Below are 27,447 nucleotides of genomic sequence, written 5' to 3' on the forward strand. Positions count from 1 at the left end.
CATCCACCCACAAACAATTTTTCTACATCAAATTGCAGCTGCTAATAGGAGAAGCTAGCACATCTGCCAATATCACCCTTTCACATCTGTACCCTTCACATGATTGGATAGCTCTTGTTTGTGATATGCCCAAATACAGAACCCGAAGGAAAATACTTGTTCCTATAACTACCCAGCCCCAATTTAAGCCATTTCCTCAAACAATTACTCCGTTACCTCAGTGTAGATCCCGCTGTGGACTCCCAGTCTCGAGGTGAGGGACAGCATCGATGGAGTTATAATGTAAGGCAGATTTGCATTTACATAGCACTCTTTTTCACAGTGCTTTGCTGTCCAGAAATACACTTGCAGAGTAGTCACTGGAGGAAATGCAGCAGTCAGTTTGGTAGCAAGCTCCCCCCCCTCCCCCCCCCCCCCCCCCCCCCCCCCCCCCCCACACACACACACACACACACACACACACACAGAAATGTGATAATGAGCAGGCAATCTGCTTTGTAATATTGAGTGAAGAACAAATACAGGCCAGGAGGTGATGGTTAACTCCCACATTTATCTTGAATAATAGTGCCATGGTATATTCTAAATCCATCTCATGCAAAACACGATGCTTCCAGCTGTGCAGCACTCTCCCAGTAAAGCTAAAGTGGCCTTAGGCTATACTCAACATTAGAGAGAAAGGTGATTGGTGGTGGTTTAAATCGAGGGTCACTACGCCTCAGGGGAGGTGAGAGATTGAGAAAGTGGGTTTTCCGTGGGAACCTCAGGCTGGTAGTGGTACTGGATTCACTGTCATGAAAGCAGCCATCCAGCTAACTCAGCTGACAGAGCCCTGACTCTCCCTTAGGATACTTACAGTGTGGAAGCAGGCCATTCGGCCCTTCGGGTTCACACTGACTCTGAGGAACATCCCATCCAGACTCACCCCCTATCCTATCCCTACATTCCCAATGCATAACCCACCTAGCCTGCACATCCCTGAAGACTATGGGCAATTTAGCACAGCTAATCTACGTAACCTTCACATCTTTGGATTGTGGGAGGAAACCCACACAGACACAGGGAGAATGTGCAAACTCCACACAGACAGTTGCCGGAGGCTGGAATCGAACCCTGGTCCCTGTAAGGCAGCAGTTCTAACCACTGAGCCCACCATGCTATCCCAGTGCAGTTGTATCAGCCTTGACTTTTGTGCTGAAGATCTGGAGCAGGAATTGAAACCAGTTCCTCTCCCTACTCACCCCCATCCAGTAGCCAGTGATGATGTCTGGCTGAACACTGAAAAGTCAAAAAGGTACCAATTTAGCTGGCTAGAAGCCTCAAAACGTTCAGCCTGATTTTATAAGTCCTGAGTAACTTTAGGAGGGATGTACAAAAAGTGCAAAGCCTCAGAGCACATGTGTATTAAATTAGTTTGGATTCCCTATAGTGTGGAAACAGGCCCTTCGGCCCAACAAGTCCACACCAACCCTCCGAAGAGTAACCCACCCAGACCCAACTCCTTCTGACTAATGCACCAAACTCTATGGGCAATTTAGCATGGACAATTCACCTGACCTGCATATCTTTGGATTGTGGGAGGAAAATGGAGCACCCGGAGGAAACTCACGCAGACACGGGGAGAATGTCCAAACTCCACACAGCTGCCTGTGGCAGGAATTGAACCTGGGACTCTGGCGCTGAGAGGCAGCAGTGCTAACCACTGAGGCACCATACCGCTGAGTATATACAGTAAATGTTCACAATGCATTTAACTTTACGAAATACATCAATCATTTCAGATCTTTATTGAAATGTTCCTCTAAACAGTGAACAGGTACAAATCTCTCTAGAAACAGGACTTTGCAGAAGCAACAACTAAAACTGTACGTACAGCACCTCATCGCTTCAATGAGGTCGGTGGAGATCAGTATCAAAGAACAGGCAATTTACAAAAGTGAAAGTAAGGAAAGTTGGCACAGATTTCAAGAGGATTTTAAAAACAGCTCCAACATGGCTCATCCAATGGTTCAAAGGCCACTGAGGATCAAGATTAGTGTAAACATCTTCATTGTTTTCAGAACATGCACCAAAGGGTGAATTTCCCACATATGACCCAGAAACCTGCAAAAAAGGGAAAACAAGGACAAACAATTACTTTACAGCAACAGAGAGATATACAGAGAAAGAGCGAACTGGTGATGGTTTAACCCAAAGGTCACCCCAGCTTAGACAAGGGGTGATGTTGAGACGATGCTAACTTTGGCTGGTGCAGAAATTGAACCCACACCGTTAGCATCGCAGACCAGCTAACTGAGCTAACCAAAGAATTATATTAGACTGGATGCATTAACTCTGCTTTCTCCCCACAGATGCTGCCAGACCCTCAGTTTCTCTAGCACATTTTGGTTTTATTTCAGATTTCCAATATCTGCTGTATTTTGTTTTAATTCCTGTAACTTATTTTATCGTTGGCAGCATAAATTATATTTATGTTTAATTGTGGAAATATAAAGTCCCCCACCCTTTTATAAATATTGGCACATTTGGACCATTATCCCACTTTCCCCACCCCTTCCTAAGTGGCCTATTCTTGTTACTAATGTCTGTGTTTCCAGAGATGAGATGTTACAAACGTGCGAATCACAGACAAGAGTCAAATCCTAGCACCACAGCTAGAGAACTGAAATTCATTCATTTAAATAACTCTGAGATAAAGAATAGAGTCACAGAGATGTACAGCACAGAAACAGACCCTTTGGTCAAACCCATCCATGCTGACCAGGTATCCTAAATTAATCTAGTCCCATTTGCCAGTATTTGGCCCATATCTGGTCTGGATGGGTTGCTCTTCGGCGGATGGGTGTGGATTTGTTGGGCCGAAAGGCCTGTTTCCACACAGTAAGTAATCTAATCTAATCTACTCTTTCCTACCCTAAAGGACATTAGAATAGAACAGCCTTTATAGTCTTATACACTCAGTCAGGGAGTGCATGATATGCGAAGGTTGGTAGGGTGGAAGGTGAGCACCAGGGGCGTTCTGTCCTTGTTACGGTTGGAGGGGTGGGGTCTGATGAAGGGTATTCCTGATGAAGGGCTTTTGCCCGAAACGTCGATTTTACTGTTCCTCGGATGCTGCCTTTTAGCACCACTAATCCAGAAGCCACTAACCCAGCACCACTGAACTGCTGTGCTCTTCCAGCACCACTAATCCAGAATCCACTAACCCAGAATCATATACTCAGTCAGAACAGTGAAAGGTTTATACTTTGCCAATTACAGCATCAGCTTAGGTGTAAAAGTACCTAGGCACAGCTTCTTTAGTTACAAGATTTAGACAATAAGGATAATGAAGTGAACAGCTTTACAGAAAGAACAGTACACAGTACAGGAAACCTGATAGAGGTCTACACAATGATGAGGCCGAGATGGGGGTGGGTAGTGAGAGGCTTTTTCCCCAGGGTTGAAGTTTCAATTACAAGAGGGTGTAAGTTTGATGGGAGAGAGGGCAAGTTTAAGAGAGATGTGCGAGGGAAGGTTTTCACGCAGAGCGTGGCAGGAGCCTGGAACGCATTGCCAGAAGGGATGGTGGGGGAAGCAGCACGTTGGCGACTTTTAAGAGACACTAGATGGTACATGGATAGGGAGGGATTAGAGGGATATTGACTGAATAAGGGCAGGTGGTTTGTTTTTTAAGTTTAGTGAGGGCCTGAGAATCGGCACAGGCTTGGAGGGCCTGTTCCTGTGCTGTAATGCTCCTTCTTTGTTATTTTGTACATCAGACCACGCTGGTACTGAGCTTCCAGATGGAGCTTTCCTGACAAATGGTAATGATTTCACAGGCATCGGTAAATTCCTCTGGACAATTTGGAATGGGTCAGGAAAGCTGGCCCAGCTTGTGACACCCTCATCCCGTGAACAAAGTAAAAACATAAATTTTAAAATACCAATTACAATTGTATATCGCCAGTTTTGAAGAATACTTACCAAAAGAAAGTAGAATCTCATTCTAGCTACAACAGCAAACAGGGTTTGGCTGGCCGGAAAGGATTGGTGTTTGGATGTATTCCCGTCAGTAATGGATCCTGCTGCGCATTCTGCAGGCAGAACGACTTCAGATCTGCAGCTGCTTGAGATACCTGTGCATTTTGGGGGGAATACAAGAGGGAGGGGTTGGAGGAGGTAGAGAGAAGAGACAGGAGTTAAAGTTACAGTTCTTTCATTATGGACTCAACTCTGCTGCTGGTAATCAGTTTCATGATTAATATTATGGTCAAACTTGTCTTTGAGTCAATGCACCAAGTCAAATTATACTACCCAGGAGCAGGAGACGGTTTCATGACCTGTCTGGCAAAAAAGGGAAAATACATTAGTCTCAGAGAACATGATATTGGCACAAAGATTGGCAGGGATACCCACTTGTAATTACTTTCAACAAAATGGCCCCTCCTTGGGGGTTTTATAATATCAGAATTGAGATCTCGGGGAGTGTTGAGGAGCTGAAAATGTGCTCACGTTTCTGAGTAAGCCACTTGTATTAGCTTCTGGGAAAGCAACATTACATTCGAGAGAGTGTGAGAGAGAGAACATAGCACGTGAGCCAGATTACTTTCACATTGTGAAAATATGCTTCCTGTGTAACACTTGCAATTCATTAACTGTAAACCCATTTCTCTTCCACTATTTTATGTCACCATCTGAAGAGAGAGGAAGGGGTGTTCCACGATAAACAAAGCCTGCGGACCATCACTGTGACACATCACTGTAAACCATAGTGTGGAGAAACAGTGAGACTCCCTCCAATAAGAGAAAGAACACTAGTTTATACAGGGACATGGAAAACCGGGTAAAAGCAGCTAGTCCATTATACAGCATGGACAGTAAAGATACAGGCCATTTGGTCCACGCACATATATACGGTCCAGTCTTAATCACTCTCTCTATCTGACATAACCCGGACAATGTGCCAAACAAGTCAATCCAAGTTGCTCCCCAATTGGAAACGTCGGATGAACCAGGAAATCCACTCCGTACTGAAGACCAGACCAAATCGGATGACCCAGACATATACAGGAAATCCAGAGATGATTTGCACAAAGCCATCAGGAGGCAGGACCAGACCCAACCATACAGACTCCAGCTGCCCGTGGCATGGCCTAAACAGCATTACAGGATACAACATGAAGCAGAGCCAGATGGCAGACACAGGCACATCCCTCCCTGACACACTCAATGCTCTCAGTGCTCGGTTTGAGCAGAATGCCAGTGGCATGGTGCCACCTGCCCCTGCCAACCCCGGGCACACCTGTTCCCTCGGTCACCGCTGCAGACGTCAGATCGATTTTCCTGGGAGTCAACCCAAGGATAAGCGACGGGCCCGGACAGTGTTCCCGGCTGGGCACTCAGATCCGGAGCTGACCAACTGGCGGAGATATTCACCAGCATCTTCAACCTCGCCCACCTACAAGCTGGAGTCCCCACCTGCTTCAAGAAGAAATTACATGCAACATGCCTTAGTGACTACTGCCCAGTCCTGCTCATCAACTACAGCTCCGCCTTCAACAGCATCATCCCCTCCAGACTGATCTCAAAACTCCAAGACCTTAGTCTCGGGTCTGCCCTCTGTAACTGGATCCTCAGCTTCCTGACCCACAGACCGCAATCAGTGAGGAGACAACAGCACATCCTCCACAATAACACTCAACACTGAAGACCCCCCCAAGGATGTGTGCTCAGCCCCCTGCTATACTCCCTGTAAATCCATGACTGTGCTGCCAAATTCCAAACGAACACATCTACAAGTTTGATCATGACACCACCGTGGTGGGGCGGATATCTAACAATGACAAGGCAGAGTACAGCAGGAAGACAGGGGGCTTGATGACCTGGTGCAATTAAAACAATCTCTCTTTCAACAATCGGCAAAACTAAAGAACTGAGCATTGACTCCGAAAAGAAACGGAACTGAGGTTGAGAGAGTGGACAGCGTCAAGTTCCCAGGAGTGACACTAACCGATGTCCTGTCCTGGTCTTCCCATGTAGATGTGATGGTCAAGAAGGCACAACAATGTCTCTCCTTCCCCAGATAGCTCAGGAAATTTGGCATGTTTATAAGGACCTTCACCAACTGTTAAAGGTGCACTGCAGAGAGCACACTGTCTAGGTGTGTAACAGCCTGATGCAGTAATTGCTCTGCCCAGGACCGTAAGAAACTACAGAAGATTGTGCGCACAGCCCAGACCATCATGGAAGCCAACCTCCCATCCATGGACTCTATTTACACTTCTTGTTGCTGTGAAAAGGCTGCAACATCAAAGACCTCTCCCACCCAGTAACTCTCTCCTACAACCTCTGCCATCAGGCAGAAGATATGGAAGATTGAACACACGCACCAGCATGTTCAGGAACACGTTTTTACCCCAGTCTTTATTAAACTGATGAATGGACTCTCTAGCTTCAATAATGCTGATCTTAACGAGCACATGCCCTGTGTGGTGTAACCTGGACATCTCACTCTGTCCACGTTTTTTTCTCACTCCAGGATCTGCATGTCCTTGCTTACTATGATCTGCCTGTGCTGCTCGCAAACAAAGCTTTTCACTGTACTTCGGTACATGTGACAATAAAGCAAATCAAATTAAATCAATCAAATCACAGTTCAGCACCAGTACTGGGCACAGTCACAAAGATTTGGGCTAATGTTCTAGCTTTCCCAGTCATTTTGAAGATTGGAGGAGTTTGCAAGTAATTGTGTTCAAAGGTTGTTCCCTAGGTAAGAGCCCTCGAGACACGACAGACACAGGAACTCTGAGGGTGGGGAATCTGTGGAGTCAATTACTGCAGAGGGATGTGGAGGCCAAGTCGTTGAGTATGTGTACAACTGAGCCAGATAGGTTCATGGTCAGTAAAAGGGTTACAGCAAAGAGGCAGGAGAATGGGGTTGAGAAACATACCAGCCAGGATGAAATGGGCCCAATGGCCTCATTCTGCTCCTGCACCTTATGGTACTATGACAATTGAAATAACCATTCTCTCCTGACAGGTACGCTATAAGAACAAAGTAGGTAAAAGTGAGGACTGCAGATGCTGGAAACCAGAGTTTAGATCAGAGTGGTGCTGGGAAAGCACAGCAGGTCAGGCAGCACCACTCTGATCTAAACTATAAGAACAAAGTGGCAACTGGAGAGTTAATTCATTCTACCGATAGATTAAGACCACATTATCATTTCCAAGTTGAATGACTTTGGGGAGACAGGTTTATTGATGAGGTAATACATGTATTGCTGAGAGTGTGGTGCTGGAAAAGCACAGCAGATCAGGCAGCATCCGAGAAGCAGAAAAATCAACGTTTCGGGCAGAGGCCCTTCATCAGGAATGAGGCTGGGAGCCTCGGGGGTGGTGAGATAAATGCGAGGGGGGGGGGGGGCGACACTGGGTGAAAGGTAGCTGAGAGTGCAATAGGTGGATGGAGGTGGGGCTAAAGGTGATAGGTCAGAGAGGAAGGTGGAGTGGATCGCTGGGAAGGAAGATGGACAGATGCGACAGGTCATGAGAACGTGCTGAGCTGGAGGGTTGGAACTAGGGTAAGGTGGGGGGAGGGAAAATGAGGAAACCGGTGAAATCCATGGGATTGGAGGGTCCCTAGGAATAAGATGATGCATTCTTCCTCCAGTCGTCGGGTGGTGAGGGAGTGATGATGGAGGAGGCCCAGGACCTGCATGTCCTCGGCAGAGTGGGAGGGGGAGTTGAAGTGTTTGGCCAAGGGGTGGTGGAGTTGGTTGGTGTGGGTGTCCCAGAGGTGTTCCCTGAAGTGCTCCGTGAGTAGACGTCCTGTTCTCCAGTCTAGAGGAGACCGCATCGAGAGCACCGGATATAGTAAATGACTTGTGTGGATGTGCAGGTGAAACTTTGGATGTGGAAGGCTCCTTTGGGGCCTTGGATGGTGGTGAGGGAGGAGGTATGGATTATTCCTGCGGTGGCAGGGGAAGGTGCCAGGAGGGGAGGGGAGGTTGTTGGGGGCAGGGGGGCGTGGACCTTACAAGATAGTCGCAGAGGGAACGGTCTTTCCAGAAAGCAGATAGGGGTGGGGAGGGAAATATATCCCTGCTGGTGGGGTCCATTGTAGGAAATGTGGGAGGATGATATGATGCATACGGAGGTTGGTGAGGTGGAAGGTGAGGACCGAGAGTGTTCTGTCCTTGTTACAGTTGGAGGGGTGGGATTCGAGGGCGGAGGTGCGGGAAGTGAATGAGATGCGTTGGAGGGCATCTTCAACCACATGGGAGGGGAAATTGCTGTCTTTAAAGAAGGAGGCCATCTATTCTGTGGTGGAACTGGTCCTCCTGGGAGCAGATGTGGTGGAAGCGGAGGAATTGGGAATACGGGATGGCATTTTTGCAGGAGGCAGGGTGGGAGGAGGTGTAATCTAGGTCGGTGGGTTTGTAAAAAATGTCAGTGTCGACGGAAATGGTGTGGTCCAGGAAGGGGAGGGAGGTGTCAGAGATAGCCCAGGTGAATTTAAGGTCGGGTGGAATGTGTTGGTGAAGTTGATGAACTGTTCGACCTCCTCGCGGGAGCACGAGGTGGCGCCGATGCAGTCATCGATGTAGCGGAGGAAGAGGTGGGGAGTGGTGTTGGTGTAACTACGGAAGATCGACTGTTCTCCAGTTCCAACCTTCCAGCTCAGCACTGCCCTCGTGACCTGTCCCACCTGTCAATCTTCCTTCCCACCTATCTGCTCCACCCTCCGACCTATCACCTTTAACCCCAACTCCATCCACCTATCGCACTCTCAGCTACCTTTTCCCCTAGCCCCAACCCCCTTCCATTTATCTCTCCACCCCTGAGGCTCCCAGCCTCTTTGCTGATAAAGGGCTTTTGCCTGAAATATCGACTCTCCTCCTCCTTGGATGCTGCCTGACCTGCTGTGTTTTTCCAGCACCACACTCTCGACACTAATCTCCAGCATCTGCAAGTCCTCACTTTCACATGTATTGTTGCCAAGCCAAGGTGAGCAGATTGCGCATGCTAAATTTCCCTGTAGTGTCCAGGGATGTGCAGGTTAGGTGGATTAGACATGGTCAATGCTCCAGGTTAGAGTGGGATGCTCTTTGGTGGGTTGGTGCAGACCCAATGGGCCGAGTGGCCTCTTTCTGCACTGTAAGGATTCTATTCTATCTTCATTCTTAAGTAGCTCTGACTTACCACCCAAGACACTGAACAGCGGCTCATAGGAATTAGTCATTAAAGATCCAGCACAAGAACAAAAGAATCATTTTATATCTGCAAACCGAGAGCGAGGTAAACGCCAGCAGTGCCTGTGCCTGAGTCGGCATTTTCTGAGTCACTGGGAGAGGCGGGAGTGTAGGGGAAGATTTGAAAGGATCAGAGAGAACAAAGACCTGCTCCCAATTATAGGGTGAGTACAGGCTGTGATTCACACCAAGTCACACACCGAATACTCCTCCCCACTGTCGAATTTGGAAGGTGATGGGACCACCTCCTCAGGCCAGCTGCTGGCACCAACTCTAAACAGCTGTGCAATGAGTCCCTTAGCACAGCATTTAAGGAACATTAAGAATACAGGAAAGGACATTTAGGACTGACACAAGGAGAAATTTATTCAAGAAATACTGTTATTTCCAAACCCCTAGCCCTTCGCAACCACATGGACCTGGTAATGCATCATTTAAGTGAAGTTAACTCCTATCCAGCTGCTCTGTCTTTATTCTATCTGATATCTCCATTCCCTCATCTTCTACCCCACTCATGCCCTTTGGCACTCACACTGTTACCAGCTGAAGAATCCCTGATCTCTCTGTGAAATATGTTCGTAACCCATAAAAATATTATGGTACACTCCAACTTTTAAATTAGTTCTCTCTTTCCTTCTTGCAAAATTATTTTTTTAGTTGCCTGCCGCATTCAGACTCTGCCCATGTTTTTCTTCCTACTGTATTCTATACCTTTGCTTGTCATAAAAACACTTTGACTATGTCAATTTATCCAACATTTCCTTTGGCATGTAGAGCGTCCTGGATTTGAATGGTCCATCTTTGCTTTTTACAGGACAATTCTGAAACAACTTCATCTGAAAGACCCTTCTGACTCAGCTCATATTACATTGGCCCATTCCACCTTCTCAATGCTGACCACATGACACTCATACCTCATGGAGCCTGCTCAGTTATTCACTATGATCATGGTTTCAATTCTGCTTTCCCACTCGCTCCTTATCCCCTTTTGATTCCCTAGGTCACCAAAACAAAATAAAATCCAACGCAGCCTTAAATATATTCAGTGACAGACTACCTACAATCCTCTGGTGGAAAGAATTTCAAAAAGATCCACTCCTCTTTGAGTGAAAATATTTCTCATATCTGTCCTAAATGATCGGCCCTTATCCTGGGATTGTGCCCCAGTGTTGTCAATACCTGAAACCAGCAGAAATAATCTCTCAGCATCGACCCTGTGAAACCCCTTCAGAATCTGACTTACTTTAACGAGATCACCTCTCAATTATCTAAACCCTAGAGAATATCCGTCCAGTTTACTCAACGTCTCATTATGGGAGACCGACTGCCCATTTCCCTATCCCCGGAGTAATTTAGTGTGCAGGACAGTCTCCAATGCAAGAATATCCTTCCAGATCAAAAAGCATTGATGCATTTAGGAGGAAGCATGTGTTATGGATTAGGCCAGACCCCTCAAAACATTTTTAAGCAGTTAGCGCAGACCGTAACTTGGCTATTAGCTTAGCTAGTTATGGATATTCCGGTGTAAATTAGCTGGGTCAACTGCAGATTTTTAAACAAACAGAACCTATTTACAAAATTACGGGAGGAAACACAAAGAACAGAAAACAGAATATCGGATAACTAATCCTATTCGAACCCAACATAATGATGCTGCTCCGAAAATACTTGCAACCATCCAAATACACAGAGATTTTAACACAAAAGATAAAATAAAAAAAAATTTACAGTTTGCAAGGAGAGAAGTCCAACAGGTTTCACACATCCCCTGCTGTAGCTGAACTAAAGTTCTGAACTGAGAAAATCCCTAACCTCAAATGAAGGCTAGTTGTGTAGCTTGCTGGCCACTCCCCTTTGATTTTGCTTTTTTATAAGACATGTAAGTCTTAAGCTGGAGGTATTAACTGTTTGGGTAAACAGAAAGCCCTCATGAGCCATTCAAACTTGGAGCGTGGCCCATTACCCCTTCTCTGAAAAAACACCTCAAGGACACAGTAACCTCGTAACAGAAACAATGTTGTGACACATGATTCACACATGATAGTGAAATTATTATTATTAGAAATGACATGGAAAGATGGGACTAAGGTCTGTGTAGAGCATGAGACAGGCACAGATATTCGGGTTAAATGGATGTTTTGCTTGTGTAAAATACAATTGAATTCTAGCAGAAATTCAGCAAACTGAAGTAGTACCCAATTGCAAATCATCATTTTCACTGTCAATTTACATATAATAAAGTCCTACAAACAAATGGACGAGATCATTTACTTTGTTTTTAATTAACCTGTTTAGGGATATTATTATGCACATCTGAAGCAAGTGGGACTTGAAACTGTGTTTCCTGGCTCAGAATCAGGGACACTACCACAGCATCAGAAAAGCCCTGATCATTTGTTTTGAGCGTTGTTTGAGGGAGAAATATAAGCCATATCTACTCGAAAGGTCAGATGATGCCTCCGTTTAAAACAAAGCAGACAACTACAGAACGATAGGGCTTCAGCACCAGTGATGTCATTCTTACATAGCTGCACTGGATCAGCTACAGGTTTTAGTAGGAAATGAATTCAATTAGAGGTAAAATTAGAGGTTGTCCCATTTGGTGAGAAGACCAGATGTGTAGTGTACTTCTTAAATGGATAGAGAGTAGAAAAAAATCTCAGTGTGCAAAGGGGCCTGAGTGTATTTTATTCACTCTTGGGCTGTGGGCATCAGTGGCTGAACCAGCCTTTATCACCCATTTACAAATACCCTGGATAAAGTGGTGGTGAGCTGCCTTCTGGAACTGCTGCAGATCTTTTGTTGTAGGGACACCCACAGTGCCCTTAGGGAGAGAATTCCAGGACTTTGACACAGCAATAATGAAGGGACGGCAATATGTTTCCAAGTGAAGATGGTGAATGGCTTGGAGGGAAATTTAGAGACGGTGGTGTTCAGGTGAACCTGCTGCCCTTATCCTCCCAGATAGAAGTGATCGTGGGTTGGACTGTTTTGTACAAAGAGCCTTAGGGATTTCCTGTACTTTTTCTCGTAAAAGATAGGTTTCCTGGTCTATAATTCACTGAAGGCTAACACTTTGTTGGCCACTGTATTGAGTACAGGAGTTGTGAGGTCATGTTGCAGTTGTACAGGGCATTAGATTAGATTACTTACAGTGTGGAAACAGGCCCTTCGGCCCAACAAGTCCACACTGACCCGCCGAAGCGCAACCCACCCATACCCCTACATTTACCCCTTACCTAAATTGCCTATGGGCAATTTAGCATGGCCAATTCACCTGACCCGCACATCTTTGGACTGTGGGAGGAAACCGGAGCACCCGGAGGAAACCCACACAGTCACGGGGAGAACGTGCAAACTCCACACAGTCAGTCGCCTGAGTCGGGAAATGAACCCGGGTCTCAAGCGCTGTGAGGCAGCAGTGCTAACCACTGTGCCACCGTGCCGCACACCATTGGTTAGGCCCCTTTTGGAAAATTGCGTACAATTCTGGTCTCCTTCCTTTCAAAACTGTGTTGTGAAACTTGAAAGGGTTCAGTAAAAAATTACAAAGATGTTGCCAGGATTGGAGGATTTGAGCTATGGGGAGAGGCTGAACAGGCTGGGGCTGTTTTTTTCCCTGGAGGATCGGAGGCTAGAGATCATCTTATAGAGATTTATTAAATCATGAGGGACATGGATAGGATAAATAGACAAGATCTTTTCCCTGGGGTGGGGGAGTCCAGAACAAGAGGGCATAGGTTTAGGGTGAGAGGGGAAAGATATAAAAGAGACCTAAGGGGCAACCTTTTCACGCAGAGGGTGGTAGGTGTATAGAATGAGTTGCCAGAGGAAGTGGTGCAGACTGGTACAATTGCAACATTTAAAAGGTATCTGGATGGGTATATGAATAGGAAGGGTTTAGAGGGATATAGCCCAAGTGCTGGAAAATGGGACTAGATTAATTTAGGATACCTGGTCAGTATGACTGAGTTGGAATGAAGAGTCTGTTTCTGTGTCTCTATGACTCTATGTAGATATAGCAAGCTAATAGAACGTTGGCCATTATCACAAAAGAATTTGAGTAGAGGAGGAATGGAAGCTTGCTTCAATTGTATCGGAACTTGGTTAGACCAGAGTTGGAGTACTCTGTACAGTTTTGATCTCCTTATTTCAGGAAATAGATTATTGCCACAGAGAGAGAACAGCAAAGGATCACCAGATTTGCTCCCAGGATGACAGGACTGACCCGTGAAGCACGATAAGGCAAACTGAGCCTGTACTCACCAGAGTTTCTCAGAGTGAGAGGCGATCTCATTGAAATCTTACAAAATACTTAAAGGGTTGGTCAGGGTAGAGGCGGACAATGTTTCCCTTGCTTGGTGGGGATGGGGGAAATGGGGGTTTAGATCCACAGGATACTGTTTAAAAATGGAGGGAGATGTCATTTAGGAACGAGATAGGGGAAAATGTTCGACTTCAAGGATTGTGAATCTTAGGAATTTGTTACTCAAGAGGGAATAGAAAACTAAAGTTGATACACTTACAGTAAAGGTGGATAGACTTCGGAATCCAGTGGCATATTGGGTTCCAAAGAAAATGTGGGCAAATGATATTGAGGTGTTTGACCAGAATAGCAGGGCAGACTCGATGGACCGAATGGCCTACTCCTGTTCCTTTATTTCCGATCGTGGTGTGAGCTGCACATTTCAGCAAAACTAAAGTCATAGGCTATTGGAAATAGCGATGAATTGCTCTTCAAACCAATGGGCAGGGAAAGGGAGCGAAGTAACATAGCTCCAGTAGACCAAAGAAAATAATGCAAATTAGATTGGGGATCAAAAGTATGACGATTATTTGAGGAAGGAAAGGGAAATCGGGAACAGCTGAAGAAAGAGTTACAGAATTTTAAAAAAAACACGGTCTCTTTGCAGTCCAGAACTTGAATGCTGCCTAATTTGAATGTTTTATTTCACACTCATCAGCAACAGGAAGGGTTTAGAGGGAGACAGTGGGAACTGCAGATGTTGGAGATCAGAGTTGAGAGTGTGGTGCTGGAAAAGCTCAGCAGGTCAGGCAGCATCCGAGAAGCAGGAAAAATTGACATTTCAGGTCAGAGCCCTTCATCAGGGTTTAGAGGGATATGTGCCAAATGGGACTAGATTAATTTAGGATTTCTAGTTGGCATGGATGAGTTGGACCAAATGGTCTGTTTCCGTGCTGTACAACACTATGACTCTTAAGTACAAGAATCCAAGTTTAAAAAGTTTACAACGGTTTACAAAACAGGAAAAGAATGTGTTGATTTATGGGCAAGCTGTCTCTCACACGAACCAAATCAGCACACCTTTCCCCTGTCGTACAAATGGTTATGATTTCAAGTGTTCTTGTCTGGGTCATAACGATTCCAAGATGGAAAGATCCAGTAACACATTTAAAAAAGACATATGGGGCAAATTTGTTTTGTTACACATAGAACATAGAAGGATACAGCGCAGTACAGGCCCTTCGGCCCTCGATGTTGCGCCGACCAAGTCCTACCTAACCTATACTAGCCCAATAACTTCCAAATGCCTATCCAATGCCCGCTTAAATGACCATAAAGAAGGAGAGTTCACCACTGATACGGGCAGGGCATTCCATGAACTCACAACCCGCTGTGTGAAGAATCTACCCCTAACATCTGTCCCATACCTACCACCCCTTAATTTAAAGCTATGTCCCCTAGTAACACCTGACTCCATTAGCGGTAAAAGGTTCTTAGTATCTACCCTATCTAAACCCCTAATCATCTTATACACTTCTATCAGATCTCCCCTAAACCTTCTCTTCTCCAATGAGAACAGCCCCAAGTGCCTCAGCCTTTCCTCATAAGATTTTCCTACCATTCCAGGCAACATCCTGGTAAACCTCCTCTGCACTCGTTCTAAAGCTTCCACATCCTTCCTATAGTATGGCAACCAAAACTGCACACAATACTCCAGATGAGGCCTCACCAGAGTCTTATACAACTGCAACATGACCTCAGGACTCCGGAACTCAATTCCTCTGCCAATAAAGCCCAGTACACCATATGCCACATGTGTGGTTCAGATGTGGAATGAACTTCCTGAGGAAGTGGTGAATATGGGTATAATTACATTGTTTAAAAGACATTTGGATAAGTACCTGAATAGGAAAGGTTTGAAGGGATATGGGCCTGGAATAGACAGGTGGGACTAGTTTAGTTTGGGATTATGTTCGGCATGGACTGATTGGACCAAGGGTCTGTTTCTATACCGTATGACTCTAAGTCTTGGGGGGGGTCAAAAAGTGTGGTGCTGGAAAAGCACAGCCGGTCAGGCAGCATCCGAGGAGCAGGAGGGTTGACGTTTCGAACATAAACTCTTCATCAGTAACAGTTTGAAACAGTATCATCTCCTGCTTCTCGGATGCTGCCTGACCTGCTGTGTTTTTCCAGCACCTCACTTTTTGACTCTGATCTCCAATATCTGCGGTCCTCAGCCTCTCCTTTGCCAAGTCCTACCCCAAGCAGAATGAGAATTGAGACGGCAAATTAGAACATTGGAGGAGGCCAGATCGGGAATCCAGAAAGAACTTTAGAAACTTTATAATATTATCTATATCTCCTTAAATGAGACTTCATAGAAAAACTATAGACAATATTAAGATCATGCTTAATCATAAAGCTGGAGGTGAGAGTGGAACAGAAGGCATCAGTGTAATCACATTACACAGGTCAAAGTTGCCAATTGAACGTTATTTCAATTGATGTTCTTTGGAATCAATTAGCAGTTTTACTGTCATAGCTTATGTTGCTTCCAAAATTTCTGAAGCAAATTATTTTATCTGTAAGGGATTCAAACAGCCAGTTTACATTAGAAGATGGAAATAAACAAACTTCTTGCAGGATGGACAGTCTAGATAGAGGAAGGATGCTTTCCCTGCCAGGGGAATCTAGGTTAAGGGACACAGTCTCAGGTTATGGAGTAGACCATTTCAGACCAAGGAACCATTTCTTCATTCAAAGGGTAATGAACCTGTGGAAGTCTATCTCACAAGTCACTGAATGTGTTCAAGATAGATAGATAAAACTTTCAGATTTTAAAGGCATGAACAGGTAAGGAGAGAAAGTGAGAATATTGCACTGAGACAGAGAATGAGTCATGATCAGACTAATGGCTGAGCAGGTGCGAAGGGCCGAATGGCCTACATCTGCTCTCAATTAAATTACTAAGGCTCTCAGTTTCAAAACTTCTGAAAGCAGCTGTCAGTCACAAGACAGCAGGTGGTGGTGGTGATGCAGCAAGGATTGAGAGCTGCCCTTGGTGATGAACTGAGAGAAGGGTGTTATATCACCCCAGTATTATCAGACTATTAAAACCCATACCAGTTCACGGCCTGGTTGGGTGCTGTCAGGTTTATTCCATATTGCAATAACTTGGTGGAGCTACTTGCACCTGACACCAGTTACTGCGTTTATTTGTCATCAAAAAATCATCCGCAACACCACCTCATCTTGACCGACAGCCTCTGATCGCAACACACTGCCCTTAGTAATATCATCCAAAGACAAAATCCACATGGAAGTTGTTGAGGACTCAACACAGTCCCACCAGCTCCTGCCACCCCTGCACTGCCTGTCAATCAGAAAGCTACCTGATCAATCCTGGAGCAGGCAACACTTTTACAGTTCCAGCTGGCTGCGAGTGAAGTCATTCATTTCCATCAGCATCACCCACCCTGCCCTTTATACACCAACTGCATTTCTGTCCAGGAACTGGCAGAGAGTAAACCGACCAGATGTCCTACCTCACCAAGACTGACTATCACCACCTCTATAAAATCCAGCTCATCTCGTCCCTTGTCCCACCTTACTCCTTCTATCTCCCAGTTTGACCATTCTAACACACTCTGCCATATTCTACCCTCTGTGAAATGGGCATCAGCCAAAATACTCCTGCCGCGACCTAACATGCCCAAGGTTAGAAGTCACATGGCACCAAGGGCAAACACAGTGACCAAGTGGTTAGCACTGCTGCCTCACAGCGCCAGGGACCTGGGTTCGATTCCAGCCACTGTCTGTGTGGAGTTCGCACGTTCTCCCCGTGTCTGCGTGGGTTTCGTCCGGGTGCTCCGGTTTCCTCCTACAGTCTAAAGATGTGCAGGTCAGGGGAAATTGCCCATAGTGTTCAGCGATGTGCAGGCTAGGTAGATTAGTCAGGGGAAATGTAGAGTAATAGGGTAGGGGAATGGGTCTGGGTGGGTCACTCTTCGGAGCGTCAATGTGGACTTGTTGAGCCGACGGGCCTGTTTCCACACGATAGGGAATCTATGACCAGGTTACAGTCCGACAGGTTTATTTGAAATCACAAGCTTTCAGAGGGGTGCTCCTTCGACAGATGAGGTGATGAAGGGGTGGCATTCTGAAAGCTTGTGATTTCAAATTCCAGGTTTCAGAAGGAGTAAGGCGGAATAAGAGACGAGGTCAGCTGGTTTTTATAGAGGTGGTGATAGTCAGTTTTGGTGAGGTAGGACATCTGGTTGGTTTACTCTCTGCCAGTTCCTGGACAGAAATGCAGTTGGTGTATAAAGGGCAGGTTATTGAACTATAACCTGGTATCATGTGACATCTAACCTTATCCACCCCCAGTCCAATACCAGCACCTCCACATCATGGCTAACATGGCCAAAGACTTTCTCCCCTGTGCTCACTGACCTACATCGTCCCTCAGTTGCACATTTCCTCCATTTGAGCATTCTCATGTTTGTTATTGAATCCCTAGCTGGCCTCGCCCCTTCCTGTCATATTCAGTCTCATTACACCAAGACCTCTCTGCTCTTCTCCTCGATATTAATGAAGGGTCATGCCTTCAGCTGTTTGAGCCTAAAATCTGCCATTTCCTCTTCAAATCACTCCATCTCCTACTTTCAACTAATCCCTTTCCTCAAGTCCTTATTCTCTCTCTCTCAGAATTTGTTCTGGGGGTGGGGGATTAGCTCATCAAGGACACAATGTAGACGATGATGTTGTCCGAGTTCTCAGTTCCCTGCATGGACACCCACGCTGTGCTCTTTTAAACCAAAAGTAAAAGCTCCCTCTACCATTTTAAACAGAAAGTAAAACTACCACTACACTGTCCCCATCAAATGAAAAACTCCCAGGATAGGGACAGCGCAGAGTGCATACAGAGCCAAGCTCCCGCTACCCATTTAAATTGAAATTAAAGCTACCTCTGAGATATAGATATAGGAACAGAATAAGGCCATTCAGCCCATCAAGTATGTTCTGCCATTTGATCATGGCTGATAGCTTTCTCAGTCCCATCCTCCTGCCTCCTCCCATCACCCTTGATCCCCTTATTAATCTGCAGGATAACGTAGGTGCTCTGATTAGTAAGTTTGCAAATGACACTGAAACTGGCAGAGTTGCAGATACTGAGGAGGATTGTCAAAGGATACAGTGGGATATAGATATATTACTGATTTTGCCAGAAAAATGGCAGAGGGAGTTTAATCTGGGCTAATGCAAGATGATACATTTGCAAGATCAAATTCAGGTGTGGTTTACACATTAAACAGTAAAACCCTTAGGAGCACTGACATACAGAGGGATCTGGACGTACAGGCCCATGGGTTACAGCTGTAGAAAACTTTAGTTAGGCCACATTTGGAATACGGCATCCTGTTCTGGTCGCCACACTACCAGAAGGATGTAGATGTTTTGGAGAGGGTGCACAGAGGGTTTACCAGGATGTTGTTTTGACTGGAGAATTTTAGTAATGAGGTGGTTGGATAAACTCTGATTGTTTTCACTGGAAAGACGGAGGCTGAGATAGAGGCCTACAAAATTATGAGAGGCATAGATAGGGTGGATAGTCAGAGGCTTTTTCCCAGGGTGGAAAGGTCAACTACAAAAGGGCACAGGTTCAAGGTGAGAGGAGGAATATTTTGGGGAGGAATGCAGGATAAGTCTTGCACCTGGAGGGTGGTGAGTGCCAATGGAGGTGGTGATAGTGAGCACATTAGCAACGTTTAAGAGATACCTTTGACAGACACATGGATGGGAGAAAGCTTGAATGGTCAATAAGTAAAGATCTAAATAACAATCAGGTGCAGACTTGGTGGGTGAAGGGCCTGTGTTGTATTCTATTGTATATTAATCAAGAACATAACTAGCTTTGTCTGAAGACATTCAGACTCCACAGCCCACTATGGCAATGACTTCTATAGATTCCCCACCCTCTGGCTGAAGAAGTTCCTCCTCATCTCAGTTCCAAAGGGTCACCCCCTTCACTCAGAGGCTGTGCTCTCGGGTCCTAGTCTCTCCTACTAGTGGAAACATCATCTCCGTGTCCACTTTTTTTCCAGGCCTCTCAGTGTTCTGTAAGTTGGAGCACGAACACATGACAGCAAACCCAAAACAATAAAGCACCAAACAGAGAACTAGCTTGTAAACTTTTGAACATAGAAAAGTACAGCAAAGAACAGGCCCTTCGGCCCATGATGTTGTGCCGAGGATTGTTCCTAATCTAAAAATAACCTAACCTACGCGCCCCTAAATTCACTGCTATCCATGTGCATGTCCAGCAGTCACCTAAATGTCCCTAATGACTCTGCTTCCACCACCACAGCTGGCAACGCATTCCATACATTCACAACTCTCTGTAAAGAACCTACCTCCGACGTCTCCTTTATACCTTCCTCCTAATATCTTCAAACTATGACCCTCTCGTGCCAGCCAGTCCTGCCCTGGGGAAAAGTCTCTGGCTATCGACTCTATCCATGCCTCTCATTACCTTGTACACCTCGATCAGGTCACCTCTTTTCCTCCTTCCCTCCAGAGAGGAAAGTCGGAGTTTAGTCAAACTCTCTTTGTAAGACAAGCCCTAGTCCAGGCAGCATCCTGGTAAACCTTCTTTGCACCCTCTTCAAAGCCTCTATATTTTTCCTATAGTAGGGCAACCAGAACTGGACACAAGTGTGGTCTCACTAGGGACTTGTAGAGTTGTAGTAAAATCTCACGGCTCTTAAACCCGATCCTCCTGTTAATGAAAGCCAAAACACCATATACTTTCTTAACAACCCTATCCACTTGGGTGGCATCTTTGAGGGATGTATGCACTTGAACACCAAGATCCCTCAGTTCCTCCACACTGCCAAGAATCTTGTCTTTAATCCTATATTGAGCATTCAAGTTCTACCTTCCAAAATGCATCACTTCGCATCTATCCAGGTTGAACTCCATCTGCCATTTCTCAGCCCAGCTCTGCATCCTGTCTATGTCGCGCTGCAGCCTGCAATAGCCCTTGATACTATCAACAACACCTCCAACCTTTGTGTCATCAGCAAATTTACTCACCCATCCCTCAACCTCCTCATCCAAGTCATTTATAAAAACTACAAAGAGCAGAGATCCAAGGACAAAGCCCTGCGGGACCCCACTCACTGTCCTCCAGGCAGAATACATTCCATCTACAACTACTCTCTGCCTTCTGTCAGCCAACCAATTCCGAGTCCAGGTAGCCAAATCTCCCTGTATCCCATACCTCCTGATTTTATAAATGAGCCTACCACGAGGAACCTATTAAATGCCTTGCTGAAGTCCATATACAGGATTAGAGTGGTGCTGGAAAAGCACAGCAGTTCAAACAGCATTCAAGGGGCAGGAAAATCGACGTTTCGTGCAAAAGCCCGAAATCAGGAATCAAGTCCATATACACTGCTCAATCTTCATTGACCTGTCTTGTCCTCTCCTCAAAGAACTCAATAAGATTAGTGAGGCATGACCTGCCCCTCACAAAGCCATGCTGACTGCCTTTAATCACACTATACATTTCCAAATAGTCATAAATCCTATCCCTCAAAATTCTTTCCAGAACCTTGCTGACACAGATGTAAGTTTGGTACAGCATTTACTGCCCACCCTCAGAGAGCACAGAGTTGTTGCTGTGGGTCTGGAGTCACATGGAGGCCAGACTGAGTAGGTTTTGTCAGATGTCCTTCCATGAAGGACAATAGAGAATTCCATGGATTTCAACAACAACTGACAACAATGACATGATCACCCTGAGACAGCTTTCTATTCCAGAGTTTTATCTATTTCAAATTTCACTATCTTTCCTGATAGGATTTGAACCCACTTCTCCAGAATCTTTGCCTGGTATTTTGGATTATTGGTGACATTACCACTACGTCACTGTCTCCTCGTTTACCACTTCCTCCACCCCTCATATCAAGTCTACCAACTCTGTCTTTCTCAGAATTCCCATCTCCTCGCAGCCCATCGCTGGTGGGGAACCTTTGACCAGCTTGGCGCTCCTCCCCTCCTCCACCTTTATTAATCTTCTCAAAATACAGCTAAGCTGAACCACTGCACTTTGCAATGATGACAATGTCCTTTCACCCACATTGACCCCGATTCTTCCACAGACACCTTGTGACGTTTTCCATATGACAGTTCTTGTTTTCTCTTCCACTACCCAATCCAAAATCAAACTCTCATTTTAAAAGATTCCTGAACAGTCTGGGAACTAAGGATTACAGGGAAAAGGCTGGAAATGAGGAATGTTGGATCAGCCACAATCCTGCTGCAAATGTGTTGCTGGTCAAAGCACAGCAGGCCAGGCAGCATCTCAGGAATAGAGAATTCGACGTTTCGAGCATAAGCCCTTCATCATGCTCGAAACGTCGAATTCTCTGTTCCTGAGATGCTGCCTGGCCTGCTGTGCTTTGACCAGCAACACATTTGCAGCTGTGATCTCCAGCATCTGCAGACCTCATTTTTTACTCAGCCACAATCCTGTCAAATATTGGAGCAGGCTTGAGGGGCCGAATGGCCTACTCCTGTTCCTATTCCTTATGGTCTCAGCTTTTTTGAGCTTTATTGTGGATTTAGTCACACGAAGCATGGTTCTAAAAAGTACAGGCCCTGGATATGCCTTCTTCCATGTTCTTACCGCAATCCCCACACACCAGGCCTTGTTATCACACAGTCTGCTATTACACACAACTCATTGTTAGTCACTCGCAGTCCCCATTAGCAACCATTCATTCTCCCAGGCTGATCTTTATTCATTCCTTTGTCTATCCAACTGTTCTTCTCTCTCTTTCGGCTCTATCTCCACTTATTGTTTACTCCATACCCTTTTACCCCATTGTACAGCAAAGTATGCAGAGGACTGTGAAACTTTCCAAAGGGACATAGATAGTTTAAGTGAGTGGGCAAAGGTCTGGTAAATGGAATACAATATTAATAAATGTGAAATCACCTATTTTAGTAGGAATAACAGTAAAAAGGATTATTATTTGAATGGTAAAGAGTTGCAGCATGCTGCTGTGCAGAGGGATCTGGGTGTCCTTGGGCATGAATCACAGAGGGTTGGTCTGCAGCTACAACAGGGAATTAGGAAGGCAAATGGAATTTTGTCCTTCATTGCTAAAGGGATTGAGTTTCAAAGCAGAGAGATTATGTTGCAGCTGTACAAGGTGCTGATGAGGCCACACCTGGAGTACTGTGTACAGTTTTGGTCTCCTTACTTGAGAAAGGATGGACTGGCCCTGGAGGGGGTGCAGAGGAGGGTCACTGGGTTGATTCCGGAGTTGCGGGGGTTGGTTTGTGAAGAGAGACTGAGTAGATGGACGTTATATTCATCGGGATTTAGTAGAATGAGGGGGAAATCTTATAGAAATTTAAGAAATTATGAAGGGAATTGAAAAGATAGAAGCAGGGAGATTGTTTCCACTGGCAGGTGAAACTAGAACCAGGGGACATATATTTAGGACTGAGTTGAGGAATTCCATCCAGGGGATTGTGAATCAGTGGAATTCCCTACCCAATGGAGTACTTGAGGCCTTCCTCATGAATGTTGTTAAAGCTAAGTAGATAATGTTTTTGAAAAGTAAAGGAATTAAGGGTTATGGTGAGAGGGTGGGTGTGGCCACAAAAAGATCAGCCATGATCTTATTGAATGTGGGCTCGAAAGGTCAGGTGGCCTACTCCTGCTCCTTATGTTGTATGTTCCTTCCCCACTATGTCTTCTGCATAAAAACATCCTTTTCCTAATTACAATCAGCTCTGAGGAAGGGTCACTCGACTCAAAACATTAACCCTGATTTATCTTCACAGATGCTGCCACTCCTGCTGAGCTTTTCCAGCAATTTCTGTTTTTTTTAAGTCAGAAGTCACGTGACACCAGCTTATAGCCCAACAGGTTAATTTGAAATCACAAGCTTTCGGAGCGCTGCTCCTTCGTCAGGTGAACCTGACTTCTGACTTGTTCCATCCCAGTCTAACACCAGCACCTCCACATTTTGTTTCTGAATATACTGAACAAGCCAAGAGCTAACATGACAAAAAGGATTACCTTCAAATAATATCACGTTACAAATTCAATTTACATTCCAAATCAATAACGAAAGCTTCTCAGACCAAGGTGACACAATATGCACACTGATGGTTCCAGGACTTGGGGAGAGTGTGCTATGTTGGCAATGGGATGCAAACCATACTAGATTAGATTCCCTACAGTGTGGAAACAGGCCCTTTGGCCCAACAAGTCCACACTGACCCTCCGAAGAGTAACCCACCCAGACCCATTCTCCCTCTGACTAATGCACCTACACTACGGGCAAGTTAGCATAGCCAATCCACCCAAACCTGCACATCTTTGGACTGTGGGAGGAAACCGGAGCACCCGGAGAAAACCCACGCAGACACGGGGAGAGTGTGCAAACTCCACACAGACAGTCGCCAGAGGCTGGAATTGAACCCAGGACCCTGGTGCTGTGAGGCAGCAGTGCTAACCACTGAGCCACTGTGCCACCCCCATTGTAGAATAAACGTTGCAATTCAGTACGCCCTGCAACACGAGAATTTCAGTTTAATCTCCCAACTTGTGAAACATATAACTTTAATTGAGGCAGAGACACAGATACAAAGTGAGTTTGTGATATGTTGCTGATCCTGATGTGCTAGAGCACAGTCACGCTATACTATTTAAACTATAGACAATGGGAACTGTTTACAAAACTTAGGAATTACATAGGCACCCAGAAATAATTAAAGTAACAAAAAGTACCACTGTTTCACAAGAACTTCCACAGAACATATGTTTTACACAATCCAAGTCAGTAAGATTCCTGCTGGCTGTCTGTGAGGCAATATTCACGCTCAGGCCTGAACAGCAAGTGTGTCAATTTCAGAAACAAACAGTGAACAGAACAACAAATGAAAAATTGCTGAACCTGACAGAAACAAGCCGCTTTCAAGCAACAGTCGGTTGAATTTAGTGATAGCTCCTAACAAGTAAATGTTCATTTCCTGCATTGAGGTTTAACTCAATATTTGATCCAATCTGCAATTTGAAATGCCATAACATTATTTATTTCCAAATGATTCAAAGTTCGCTTCCTCATAGCCCTGACAAGGAAGTGTACAAAGCACTGCTCAGTTCAAGGAAGCTCTTAAAGCCAATTTCTATCTCCCTTCAAAGAAAAGGAACAGGGAGGGGGAGAAAAGATTATTTTGTTCCCTGGTGTCTGAACATTCTATTTATAAACTGAGTCACAGCTTGGCAAGAGAAAATGCAAAGAGGCGCTTTTGTATAATCTTCAAACCTGGAACTGCCCAAATTCCTCTCAAACAAACACAGTGTGAACCTCGCATGAAAAATGACAGAAGAAATGAGCACTGAACTCTTTGACAGTGGGGTCAAAAAGAGGTGGTGAATGTTGGAATGAGAGACACCCCAGAAAGTCATTCACACAGACCAAGAAAGAGGTAAGAGCTGTTTCTAAAAACGTGACAAAGCAGCTCACCAAAAATAAAGAATAAACTTCAATTCCCAGTGGGAGTGGAACACCTCTGGATTTCAAATGATGAGGATAGGCCTAATTGAAAAAATCATTAAAGTCTTACCTGGCTTTCAGGTAGAGATAACAAACTGAGGTTAAATGAATGTGAAAAACAAAGTTCTTCTCGAACACACAAGTGACACAGACACACTCATACTCTCTCATACATATACACACACATTCCAGACTCTCTCTCTCACACACACACTCACACACACAGACTCCTGACTCTCACACTCACTCACAAAGATTGGTTCACCCTGGGCATTATCCCTTTCAGATGAGAATCAGACATGAATGAAGCAGTTTGGAGAATGGGGCAATGTCTGAAGGGGGGGGGGAGTTAGATAGGCGAAAGTGAGGACTGCAGATGCTGGAAATCAGAGTCTGGATTAGAGTGGTGCTGGAAAAGCACAGCAGGTCAGGCAGCATCCCAGGAGCAGGAAAATCAACGTTTCAGGCAGGAACCCTTCATCAGGGGAAGACAGACAGCTGTTGGACCCTGGGGTGAGGAGGGAGGGAAGGAGCAGGATTGAGGGAAGGAGCAGGATTCAGGGACGAATTGTGAAACCACATTTGGCCTCCTCTATTCCCTCCCATTTCCTGCTTTCTCCCGGGGCCGGGGAATACTCCAGGAATGGCGTTTGGAGAGTCAGCCCCACGCCCTGCCCTGACCCTGGGCTCTCTCTCTCTCACCTTCAGCCTTTTGATGGCCAGCTCGGAGCGCAGTTGCTGCACCATCTTCCTGGTGGTGCCCAGGTTCGCTGTAGCTGACATTCCTGCCTCTCGCTGCCGAAAGCGAGTGCGATAGTGAGCACAGGGAGGGGAGAGCAACTTCCACCGAGGATCAGCCTTGTTCCGGTTTCTCTCTCTCTCTCCTGTGTGTGTGTGTGTGTCTATAACATCAATGTCAGTGCTGCGCCCCGCACCGTCTACACCAGGAGCAGCAGCGAGAACATAGAGAGCAGACTGGGCACACACACAGAGAGAGAGAGAGGGTACACAGACAGAGAGAGGGTACACAGGGAGAGGGCACACAGAGTGGGTACACAGAGAGAGAGGGTACACACAGAGAGAGGGTACACAGAGAGAGAGGGCACACAGAGAGAGAGGGCACACAGAGAGAGAGGGCACACAGAGAGTGGGTATACAGAGAGAGGGTACACAGAGAGAGAGAGAGGGCACACAGAGAGTGGGTACACAGACAGAGAGAGGGTACACAGGGAGAGGGCACACAGAGTGGGTACACAGAGAGAGAGGGTACACACAGAGAGAGGGTACACAGAGGGAGAGAGAGGGTACAGAGAGAAGGTACACAGAGAGAGGGGGTACACAGAGACAGTGGGTACACAGACAGAGAGTGGGTACACAGACAGAGAGTGGGTACACAGACAGAGAGGGCACAGAGAGAGAGAGGGTACACAGAAAGAGAGGGCACACAGAGAGAGTGGGTACACAGAGTGTGGGTACACAGACAGAGAGAGTGGGTACACAAAGGAAGAGGGTACACAGAGGGAGAGGGCACACAGAGAGAAAGTACAGAGCACGGGCACATACAGAGAGAGGGTATACAGAGGGAGAGGGCACACACAGAGAGAGGGTACACAGAGAGAGGGTACACAGAGAGAGAGAGGGCACAAGAGAGAGAGGGCACAGAGAGAGAGGACACAGAGAGAGAGGACACAGAGAGAGAGGGCACACAGAGAGAGAGGATACGCAGAGAGAGGGTACACAGAGGGAGAGGGCACACAGAGAGAGGGTACAGAGAGAGAGGGCAGACAGAGGGCACACAGAGAGAGAGGGTACAGAGAGAGGGCACAGAGAGGGCACACAGAGAGAGAGGGTACACAGAGAGAGAGGGCACACAGAGAGAGAGGGCACACAGAGAGAGAGGGTACAGAGAGAGAGGGCACACAGAGAGAGAGGGCACACAGAGAGAGGGGGCACAGAGAGAGGGGGCACAGAGAGAGGGTGCACAGAGAGAGGGCACAGAGAGAGAAGATACACAGAGTGGGTACAGAGAGAGGGTAAAGTCTTCGAGGAGAAAGTGAGGACTGCAGATGCTGGAGATCAGACAGAGAGAGGGTACATAGGGAGAGTGGGTACACAGGGTAGGTACAGACAAAGTGGGTACACAGAGTGAGGATGGACACACAGAGCGGGTACACAAAGAGTGGGTACACAGTGTGGATATACAGAATGGGTACACAGAGAGAGTGGGTACACAGAGTGTGTGGATATAGAGAGCGAGTGGGTACAAAAGAATGTGGATATAGAGAGAGTGGATACAGAGAGAGAGAGAAAGAGTGGATAAAGAAGGAGTGGGTACACAGAGTGTGGATATATAGAGAGAGTGGGTACACACAAAATGGGTACACAG

General features: G+C 45.9%; 1 protein-coding gene across 1 annotated transcript; it reads right to left on the reverse strand.

Annotated features, from left to right (window-relative positions):
* Positions 1-1,772: 1,772 nt before the first annotated feature.
* On the reverse strand, positions 1,773-25,951 carry LOC132818863 (guanine nucleotide-binding protein G(I)/G(S)/G(O) subunit gamma-5-like). Its single transcript, XM_060830007.1, has 3 exons — positions 25,764-25,951; positions 3,967-4,118; positions 1,773-2,103 (listed from the first exon to the last, which is right to left on the reverse strand). The coding sequence occupies exons 1-2, from the start codon at positions 25,842-25,844 to the stop codon at positions 3,993-3,995; spliced, it is 207 nt and encodes a 68-aa protein (XP_060685990.1). The 5' UTR covers positions 25,845-25,951; the 3' UTR covers positions 1,773-2,103; positions 3,967-3,992.
* Positions 25,952-27,447: the final 1,496 nt, after the last annotated feature.

Source organism: Hemiscyllium ocellatum, chromosome 9, assembly GCF_020745735.1.
Source record: "Hemiscyllium ocellatum isolate sHemOce1 chromosome 9, sHemOce1.pat.X.cur, whole genome shotgun sequence".
In the NCBI taxonomy this organism is placed as follows: Eukaryota; Metazoa; Chordata; class Chondrichthyes; order Orectolobiformes; family Hemiscylliidae; genus Hemiscyllium; species Hemiscyllium ocellatum.